The sequence below is a fragment of the Leptosomus discolor genome, chromosome 8 (assembly GCF_034619465.1).
Source record: "Leptosomus discolor isolate bLepDis1 chromosome 8, bLepDis1.hap2, whole genome shotgun sequence".
NCBI lineage: Eukaryota > Metazoa > Chordata > Aves > Leptosomiformes > Leptosomidae > Leptosomus > Leptosomus discolor.
The window spans coordinates 8,705,662-8,716,367 of NC_141398.1; the positions used below are offsets into that span (position 1 = coordinate 8,705,662).

The window sequence follows — 10,706 nt, forward strand, 5'->3', positions numbered from 1 at the left end:
CCCGCGGCTCGGGTACAGCACCCAGGGCGCCTTGCGGGCGGGCGCCCCGCCGCCCCCCGAACGGCCCGGCCCGGCCCGGCCCGGCCCGGCCCGCCGCCCCGACCGGAGGGCGGAAGTTCGGGGGCGGGGCCGTCTACGGGGGCTTCCGCCTTGGGGGCGGGGCCGGCGGTGGACTTCCGGGTCGGCGGGGAGCGCCGTTGCTGGGACCGGGACCGGGAGCGACACCGAGACCGAGACCCAGGCACCGGCGCCATGAACCGCTTCTTTGGCAAAGCGAAACCGAAGGCGCCTCCGCCCAGCCTCACCGACTGCATCGGGACGGTGAGTGCCCTCCCGGGGGACCCGGCCCGCGCCCCCGACCGCCGCGAAGGGCCGGGGCCGGCCGGTGGGCTGCCGGGGCCGGCCGGTGGGCTGCCGGGGCCGGCCGGTGGGCTGCCGGGGCCGGCCGGTGGGCTGCCGGGGCCGGCCGCCGCCGCGGGAGGGACAGGGGAGCGGCGGGGTGGCCGCGGGGCCGGCAAGCCAGCCCGGGCTGTGGGGGCCCGGCCGGGAGAGGCCCGGGGCTGAGGGCGCGCCCGCGGGCCGTGCCGGCCTCCGCCCGCGGAGGGGCGGGTGGGGAGCTGCGGGCGGGCGGGCCGGCCTGCCGGTACGCGGAAGCGCACGGTTCCGTGCCCGTGCCCGGGTGTGTCTTAGCGTGCTCCCGCGCACCGGCACAGCGTGTGCGGGAGCGGGCGTGTGCGCGGCCGTGGCTGGTGGTGTGCCCTGGGCGTGGGAGCACAGCCCGGGCGTGCGGGCCCCCCGTGTGCGCCGGGGGCTTGGCGCTCCTCACGGCCCCGTGGGTGTTTTCGGTGTTTCCACCGGAGGACTTGGCGGCTCTGCTTGCCCTGGCTGCCTCCTGCCACGCCAAGCTGTGGGAAGGCAGGGGCAGGAGCAAGGGAACGAGCTCACCTTCTGATGAAGATTGTTCTACTACCGAGGAGCTTGCCGTAGGGTCGGTGGCGAAGATGGGCAGTTAAACAAGCCCGGACCAAGCAAGAAATGCTGACAAAACGTGGTAGAACACTTCACAGCTGTTGTGAGGTTGGCCTGCCTGAAGGGAAGGTTAAGGAGAAGTTTTAAGAAGGCTAATCTTGTCATTTCGTAGTCTTTTTTTTGTTTTGTTTTGGTTTTGGCTTTTAAGTTTGTGAAGAAAACCGTGGTATGTTTTTATAGCTCCTTCTGTGTAAACTGATTTTAAAAGCTGAAGAAAGAACACAGAGGTCTCGAGTATTTGCCTGAGTGGTTAACAAAGTCAGGTAAAAGGTCCATTGTGGTATAAATGGAGGTTAACTAAGTAATGTCCGTGGAACCTGACAACAAAAAGTTTCTGTGGAAAATTTGCCGTTTTCCTCCTGGAAGGTTTATTTTGCTACCCAGTGAAGAGACCTCTTAATTACCTAATATTTGTCAGTGCTACCTACACAAGCTCATGCACATCAATCTCTTGTGTGTGTCAGTGGCTGGGAGAAGTGATCATAGTTAGTGGGTTTTTATGTTATTTTATTGTTGAACAACCTGCTATCCTAAACATATCTCTGACTGCGCTTACTTAGAGCAGTAAATACAGCATATGCTCAAAAATCAGGGTGAACTTTCCTATTGTTACCAGTGAATGCTTTGGTGGATATCTAGAACTCCAAAATCCATCTGAGATACTGTTATTATTACTTAAATTTGCCGTTTCAGTGCAATAAGCAGAAAATCAGAGCAAACCTCTGCCTTGTGGCAACCAGCTCTGGATTAATTAGATTTCTGAGGGCTGATTTGGACAGTTCTGAGGTAATGTCCATTTTCTGATGTTGAGACAGATCATAACAAAACAGGCCAGACTTAGATATGCTGGTAGTCTGTCTGCCACTAGGAGCTTGTTCAATCCCAGTGGTTTTTTGAGGTACGTAAAAACACAATGTAAACAGCTGCTTAGACTGGCAACACCAGGAATTTAGGATTTTTTTTCCCAAAAAGGTGATAGTCACAGCCACCCTCCGGGAGCTGCGTGCAGTTTTGATCCTCTTCTAGTTGTTTGTAATTACATTCTCTGAAAACTCGGCTGCACAAGGCAGCGGGTTAACTGAAAAGCAGAGTTTCGGGTTTATTTTACGTACGTGGGGACTTGGTAACCAATGATGAGTTACGAGGTGGTTTTTAAGGTATGAATTCATGAGCCTGTGTTGGTCAGCTGCTGGGAGATGAAGGGCTGGCCCTGAGCAAGCTCTTTGGTGCGAGGAAATCTATAAGCCACTGTTGTCATCATGGATCTTCCTGTTGGCTTCTTGCCCTGTTTTGACAACTTTCAATTTCTGGGGATGGAACTAAAATTTCAGACAGTTCTGTATACGGAAGGTGTGGGGAGACACATACCGCCTCTTACAAGTATGAAGTTTATGAATTAACTTTTTGTGCCAGTTTACATGAAGTAATCTGTCTGATCTGTGAAAGGCTTCCGGTATTTTCAGTTCATTTCCACCACAGTGAAGTCTCTGGTATAGGTCCTGCTGAAGGACTAGAGATACCATTCAATTTTTTTTCTTAAATTACATGGGAATTATTGAAGCAAGTTGTGTGAGAGACTAAAAAACTTGCACTGTTTCTTTAGCATGTTAAATTCGATGGTTTGGAGACTCAAGTTGTATCACTTCTGTGCTGTTTTCAATCTTGGACACGTTTCGTTGTACCTTTTGAAAGAGCCAGATTGCTTTGTAAAATCTCTTACCATGTTACTTCAGTGGTAATTCGCCACTACATGGCAGTCAGGGACTTGGGTATTTGGTGAGCAATGATAATGTTCCTCGATACCCTTGGGTAGAAATGTAGACAACTCTTGGGCAGTAATTATGCTCGTGTTTTGGATGTTCCTTCCCGCGTATGCAGGCTGAACCCAGTGAGATCAGCACACAATGCGCTCTTTATTCCTGTGGTAAGAGTACAAACATCCCCTTAAGGTGTCTGAATAATTCCAGACTTGCATTTAAAGAGCTGGTTCTGGGGGATCACTAATCTGAGGTGTTTACTGAAGCCCAGGAATCTCTTCTCCCTGCTTTCTTCCGTGGCTGGGTACTGCCGAGTGTGCCGGCTGGCTGCGTGATGCCCTCCTGGCTCCCTGCTTGCCCCCCACGGGTGCGTTCGCACCCTCCCTCCCTCCTGCTCGCTCTCCTGCCGCACCCCCCTTGACACTGCAGTAAGCGGCGGATTTTTTTTGTCCGTGCTGATGAGCACAGTCAGATGACTCAAAGCTGTCATGAGGCTGGTAGGAGGAAGGATGCGTCAGGAACTCTGGCATTGGTATTGTTTTGACTTTTTCTTCTTTGGAAGAACACTCCAAACTTAGGGTTTTTCGGAGTAGTAAGTATGAAACAAAACATAAGGCTGATAGTTGTGACAACGATGTTAAAATTTCATCTTATACGTGCTGTTCTTTTTTTTTTTTTTCTATTGAAATAAGCTGTGATTTTGTTCAGCAGAGATTTCAGATACCACGATCCATTTCTTTTGTTTAAGTTGGGGCCCTTCTGTAGCAACGAAACGTACCTTGGTGTGCCGTATTTGTGAACAATGGAAAGCAGCTCTTGAAGTCCTAATACACAGTTGAGTTTTCTTTTGGATAAATTAGATCCGTTCTCCCCTCTTCTCCCCTTTCTCATTTCTAAAAACTTAGGTCCTGTATAACATGTGTGTGAAATTTTTCTGTAGTTAATCGATGTAGGAGGATCTGTCTCTGTTTCCTGCTAGTACTGCCTGAAAGAATCATTATATAAATAAACCAAATAACTGGTTTTCTCCCGTGAAGGAGGCTGACCCCAAAGGTGCATTTAGCTGATGAAGATCTTGAGGAGGTGCTACACTTTGAACCTACAAGAGTTTTAAAATTGCAAATGCATCTTTTTTTTTTCCTTGCTATTAGTAAAATATTTGGTGTAATAGAAAGCTGAATGGAATTTTTTCAATGCCAGCTGTGCCCAGGCAATTTTGTGTCTTGTGTGGAGTGTTCATATCCAATGTTCTGCTCAGGGTGCCTCTGGCAAATGCATGCCGCTGTCACAGAGCAGAGATTTAAAAGGATCATTGAGACACCAAAATGAAAATCTGCACAATTACCCGTGTTTAGCCACACTATTAGCAAGTCAGAATTGTAGATTTGCCCTGATTGATCTCCTGCTATAACTGGAATGTCCTTGTATTCTAATCCCTATAGAGGCTTCTTGGAATGAGAAGTTAATAAGCTTTATTCTGTTGTTCCCAGAGAAATGCTGTGAGAGTCGGTTCACGTTAAGGAGATTTTCTTTGGGTTGTGACTTTGCGTATGCTGTTAGTGATCTGTACCCATGCTCGTTACGTAGTTGTCATCCTCCACCCTCTCATGCAGAAGGGTTAAGACGTTTCCACCATGACAGCTCCGTGACATGCTTTGTGCCAGGGCTGTTGGGGTTGGCGGCTGAGCTGGGCAGCTGCTGTTGGCGTTGGGAGCGAAACCCCAGTAAGAATTCCCAGCAGCTACCGGGGGAACCGCTGCCTCCTGGCTGCCTTTGCGGGAAGCGATGGGAAGAGTGTCTCTCTGACAAAGAAGTCAGGCACCTTTGGAAAAAAAAAAGGTTGAATCTGGGCTTCTTAAACCTAACCAGTAATCCAGGTATCACTCTGAAGGATTAATATTCTCTGCCCACCAAAAATAAACCTTGAGCCTTGCTGAACACACCCCTGTCCCTTTCGCATTGCCCCCTTATCTGCCAGCGTGGTGCACTTCTGTTTTTCTTTTTCCATTCCGGTTTAGTCCCTGGCACTGGATGTTATCAGAAATTCCTGAATAGAGACTGTGACTTGAGTGGGTGTGCAAGGGAGCATTTCAAAATGCTGAGAACACGTTACAGGGGCAGAGCTTCCTGCAACCTCGGAACGTTTCTTGTGCTCCGTGTAGAAGGTCTTTCACTTTAAACTGCTCATAAAACCACTGAGTGAAGAAACAATTCAGTTAGAAGCATAATAAAACTGAGACCGTTCTTTTTATTGTCCAATAACTGAATAAAACCTTAATGAATGTGGTTTTATGTGTTTTCCCTGTCATGTGTTAAAGGTGGATAGCAGAGCTGAGTCAATTGACAAGAAAATCGCTCGGCTTGATGCAGAACTAGTGAAGTACAAGGATCAAATGAAGAAGATGAGAGAGGGGCCTGCAAAGGTAAGAATCTCTGTGGGGTTTAAGCACGAGAGGATGTGACTCGCACTTCTTGTTGTGTAGCGGGGTGGTTTAGCCAGTTTATCAGGTTCTTGGAATTGCATCTTGCCCTGCTGGTGACATATAAGATCCTGCAGGATTGTTTTTATTCTGCAGCATCTCTTGGACGTACATCTCTGAACAGTGTTTTCACTGTTTTTTTTATTTCTTCCAAAGTGTAATGTAAGTCCTCAATCAGAAGTAACTTGCTTCCCTTCTTCCTTCCGATACCTGAATGAAATCTGCTGGAGAGGCTGTTTTGTTCATGAGCCAAAACAAAAAGGTCCGCACTGTGCAGAAAGGGAGGAGGAAAACCCGTTTTTGAGAGGGGATGAACATATAATATAAAAAGTATCTAATAATAGACGTATCTAATAATATGAACAGTATTGGTGAAGTACTGTTTGCAGTGTTATTTGGTGCTGACCATTAAAATGCTGATGAAAGATAATTCTGATGGACTAAGTTTGTCTTTGTATTCTGCTTATTAAAAAAAAAATAAATTCAAAAGCCAGAAATTTTGAAAGTATTTTCTCTTAGAAGCCTTATGTACAAGCCTATTCGGTTGATCATTAATGCAGGACAGATGCTGAATGTCATTATTGTTAAACTCTTTGCGCTGGTAACTGAGGAATCTTAGAAAACTTAAATGTGATACATTAGGTTTAAATGGTATAATCAAGAGTAAAGTAAAATATTTTTCCTAATGCAACAATATTGTGTCTTTCAGAATACAGTAAAGCAAAAAGCGTTGAGAGTGTTAAAGCAGAAGCGAATGTAAGTTTAAACTTTTCTCAGTTTGGGATTGATGAAAGCCTCTTTTCTTTTGAGGGGGGTGGCACTCTTTAATTTCTCTTTCCAGTACTCTTGCTTCTGAACATTCTTTAAAGAAAAACGCGGAACAAGCTAGCCAGCCTTTCAGAAGCATCTCCTTACAGATCTTGCATCAGCATATTTCTGCCTTATTTGTATGTGAGTATATAAATTTGGATTGGGACAAGCTGACCTAAATCTGCTCATTAGTAAAGCTATGCTTGGCTCAGAGAGTGCCTCATTTTATATTATTAATTGATTACTGTAAATTGCACACTCGATCTTGGCCTGATTTACTGGAAATTTACCTGTCCTCTGAGGACACCCTTGAGGACTTGAGCACATGTAGTGCAGGTAATGGTGTCTGTTAAAAAACCCAGAACGGACAGGACGGGTGAGCCTGTGGTGTGGGCTAGGCTGGTACCGAAAAGTGTCCAGCAACAGATACAAAGGGGAGAATGTCAGAACGTGGCAGGTGTTCAGGGGTGCTTCACTGGAATATCTTACAGTCCCTGAACTGCAAATCTCTTAGATCCTAGCTGAGCCAAAGCTCGTACTGTCTTGCGTTTGACGTCCCTCAGATGAACTGTACCTCTGCAGGCTTGCTCAGTTACTTGGGACTTGTGAACTCTTGCCATCCAAAATACCCCCGCGTGGGAAGGATACAATAGTTTAGTTAGATGTTGCGGGAAGGACTGCTTGGTTTTGGTTTTCTTTTTTTCTTTTTTTTTTTTTTTTTTTTTTTTTCTTTTTTCCTGCTAGTCTTCCTTGATAGTTGTTCCCCTATTAATAGTCACTGGGCCCCTCATAACAGGCTGTCATCCTATCCCTCAGTCATCTCTTTTCCATCTGGTTGAACAGGAATCTATTTAGTCGTTCCTTGTCCAGCAGCTGGTTTGTATTTGGATCATCCTTGTCTCGCAGACCTCCTGCCTTGGATGTTTGAGGAAGGACTCATTGTTTGGTTTTTTGCTTTCATTTTTGTCTTTCACTTGACATACTTTACACTCTGATTGGATACAAGTTTAGCTTTGAGAAGGGTGATTTCTTGATTTTTATTTTTTTTTAAGTCTCCCTTTTCTTTTTTGTTAGCCTTAACAGTTTCCTTTTGCTACCCTGTCCTCCCCCTCCTCCCTGCCCTGCAGAGCTCCAGTGCAGAGCCACTGTGGTGTGGATAACCTGCACCTCTTCCATTCTGCTTACAGCATTAGCACACAACAGCGTGCATCTCTCGCTTACAGTGGTTAAAGCTTGGGCTGTATCCTCACCTGCTGTGTGAGCCTGTACAAATACGGTGTCGCCGTCAGTTGAAACAGAAGCTTAGTTCAGGAACAGCTTTGTCAACTTTAAATACACAGAAATGCCTAATGGCCAGATTTTTATGAAGCTGTTTAGTCTGTGGTTGTTTATAATAAACTAAAAAAATTAAACCTGTTCCTATCCTTAGACTACTGCTGCTGATTTTTAATTTTTTTAAAAAAATTAAGAATTTTTGTGGCAATAATTAGGACGGTGTTTTAAAGCCATTGTTTGCCTTGTTTTTAACAGGTATGAACAACAGAGGGATAATCTATCACAGCAGTCTTTTAATATGGAGCAAGCTAATTACACTATTCAGGCACTGAAGGATACAAAGACAACGGTACCACTCTGTTAATCTCACATTCATTTAATTTGTGTATGCTGCATCAGATACAAGCAGGTGTATGACTCTGTTCTAGGTCGATGCAATGAAGCTGGGAGTGAAGGAGATGAAGAAAGCTTACAAGCAAGTCAAAATTGATCAAATCGAGGTGAGCTGCTATAGTTTAAATTATTAAAGAACAGAAACGGTGTACTGAAGTAGTGACGAGTGGACTATGTAATTTAAAGATAAGCTGCCTGTTTCAGTTCACCTGAGTCTGCCTCTCTTTTTTTTATGGGACCACAGTCAGTGGTACTGCACAGTCAGTTGTTGGTTTCATTGCGCTGATTGTCATTTCCTTGCTGGGCTGATCTTTAATCTCCCCCTTTGTTTCCTCTGCACTTCAGCATAAATGTTATTGAATAGTTCCTTGAATACTTCGTGCTGTGGCTTTTTTGTCCTGTGTTCCCCCCTCCCCGTTGGCAACATGCAGATTAGTCCTTTGCTCCTCCAGTTCAAGGTAGTGCCTGATTAAAAAAACAACTGAAAACCAAGAACAACCAAAAAAACCCCACCAAAAACCAAACAACAGATGTAATTTCAAGGGGTTTGCAAGGCCTGGCCCTGTCTGTGCTGAATTCCTTTAAATTCTCTTTCCTGTGCTGTTCTTATATGTGGCCTGCATTGTAAATCTTCAGGCAAGTATTGCTTGTTTCCTTGCTTGTACCCAAGTGCAGTGCCAGTAGGTGTGCTAAAGTATCTTCTACATTTTGCTGTGGCACAACTCGGGTTAGTGCTTGTTCTCCAGACAGTAGTTTGAAGTTCTCCAGATTTCAGACTCTCCTGCTTTTCTTGATAAGGCTGGTCTCTGGGTAATTTATTAGAGATTTTCAGTTTACCCTGAAGAATACTTAGGACAAAAGGATTTCGCAGAGATGACGTTTCAAGGTTCCCCTTTTTCTACCTCATACATTTATTTTAATTTTAATAGCAGTTAAGGCCAGACTATAGTACTGAATGCCTGTGTCTTGACTTGTATTCACACTGCTTCAAAAAATGGTTTATGCATTAAAAAATTTGAGCGCCTTGTAGGTTGGAATTATTCAGCTGAATTTGATAAATTCAACTAGAACTATTAAATATGGACCAGCTGAAACTGTTTCTTGCTTCAGGACATACAAGATCAGTTAGAGGATATGATGGAAGAAGCCAACGAAGTCCAGGAGGCACTGAGCCGTAGCTATGGAACACCGGAGATTGATGAAGATGACTTGGAAGCAGGTTAGGAAGGTGGAGGATGATTTTTTACATAACTGAATGTAAAAATCATCATACGGTCACACAGTGATTTTTAATTTCGTTAGTTAAATACTTTGTGTGTTTAAAAAAAAAAAAAAAAAAAAAAAGAAGTTTTAATCACTGTTTTAAACGTAAACGTTGCATTTCCCTTAAGAGCAGTAACAAGGGTATGAGACAAACATGGGAGATGCTGAGGGAATGCTACAGTCAAGGAAAGAAGGTTCTCTCTAATTTGTCTATGTGTGTGTTCCCAGCTGATGACCAAGTGATGCTAAGTGAGCGTGAATGTAAGCGTGCAGTATGAATCCTCTTTCTCTGTGAGGGCAACTTTTCTTTTGCAAAAGAAACTCCTTGCATAATTTTTCAACCAACATAATCCGTTTTCAGAACTGGATGCGTTAGGTGACGAGCTTTTAGCTGATGAAGACAATTCCTACTTAGATGAAGCTGCATCTGCTCCAGCAATCCCAGAGGTCACTCCTACCGACACGAAAAACAAAGTGAGTCTGTTCCTCTTTGAAAGCAAAATACATTTGTTTGTTTGTTTTGGATTAATCACATTTGTGTGGGTTGCTTGATATTTGGAATCCTTAATATTTTTAACAAAAAAAGGTGCTGAATGTTTTGGATGTTCTACATGAGAGAATATGGTGTACTGAATGCTCTGTGTTACATTTTAAAGAGCTAAAATGGCTTGTTACAACCCCTGTCTAACCTTGTCAGACTGCAAGTAGAATTTAAGTGTACTGTTATAGCTCCTAATGTAGTTACTCTTAAAAACATAAGTCAGTCTTCTGTGTGTTTGGTTTTGGGGCTTTAATATAGTTTCCCAGTGCAGAAGAACACTGATGCTCTTATTGTGATCGCAGCTGTCACACCGAGACAATTACATCACTTCATGGAAATTGTAAGGAAACTTCTGTGAAATGTTCTGGTCGGTGGAGAGTTGCTAACCTGTTGCTGCTTTTTTCTTACAGGATGGTGTATTGGTGGATGAATTTGGATTGCCAAAGATCCCTGCGACATAGATGTTTCAGAAGCACAATGGATATAATGAACTACACTTTACAAATCAATTTAAGATTTTTTTTTTTGTTTTGTTTTTAAATCCTGGAGAACTTGTCCTTCCAGTATAACCGTAATAGCACTACATCCTAGAATGCAATATGAGTGGCTGGTGGTGTTCTTTCTTTGAAGAAAGTTGTTCTACTACTGACTTTTCTATTAACGGAAAATTCGGCACAATTCCCTGGGTGGATGCAGTCAGTCTAACAGGTTTTGATTTCCGTGTCTTATGGACAAAGTAACACGTGAAGAGTAGTGGTGGCTGTTGATAGCTGAGGTTTATTTTGGCTTTGTATTATGTTTCTCTTTCTTGAAACTAAGACTGTGCGTTGCTGCTTACTCTGTAAAATAGCTCCCTTATTACTACGCTTATTTGATAAAAGAATTGAAAGCGATTTTTAAACTACTGCAGCCTCGAGACGTTTTATGGTGTCGTACCTGTAACCCTGGAAGCTGTAACGAACGGGGTTGTCGTTAACTTGGTGTGTTCTGTGGAGACATAAAATCACGTAGATTAGCTCATCCTGTCGTGTGGTGTTTCTGGTGACGAACGGGGTCTCAGCCGGCCCCCCCCCCCCCGTTCTTACCCGGTGCCGTGTGCGGCCGGAGCACGGAGGCGCAGCCAGGTTCGGATCGCGGCCCCGCCGCTGTCGGGGAAGC

General features: G+C 44.8%; 1 protein-coding gene across 1 annotated transcript; it reads left to right on the forward strand.

Moving 5' to 3' along the window:
• Nucleotides 1–189: 189 nt before the first annotated feature.
• Nucleotides 190–10,568, forward strand: CHMP5 (charged multivesicular body protein 5). The gene is made up of 8 exons (XM_086468872.1): nt 190–321; nt 5,105–5,209; nt 5,976–6,022; nt 7,607–7,700; nt 7,780–7,851; nt 8,855–8,963; nt 9,369–9,481; nt 9,959–10,568. The coding sequence occupies exons 1-8, from the start codon at nt 253–255 to the stop codon at nt 10,007–10,009; spliced, it is 660 nt and encodes a 219-aa protein (XP_086324998.1). The 5' UTR covers nt 190–252; the 3' UTR covers nt 10,010–10,568.
• The last annotated feature ends 138 nt before the right edge of the window (nt 10,569–10,706 follow it).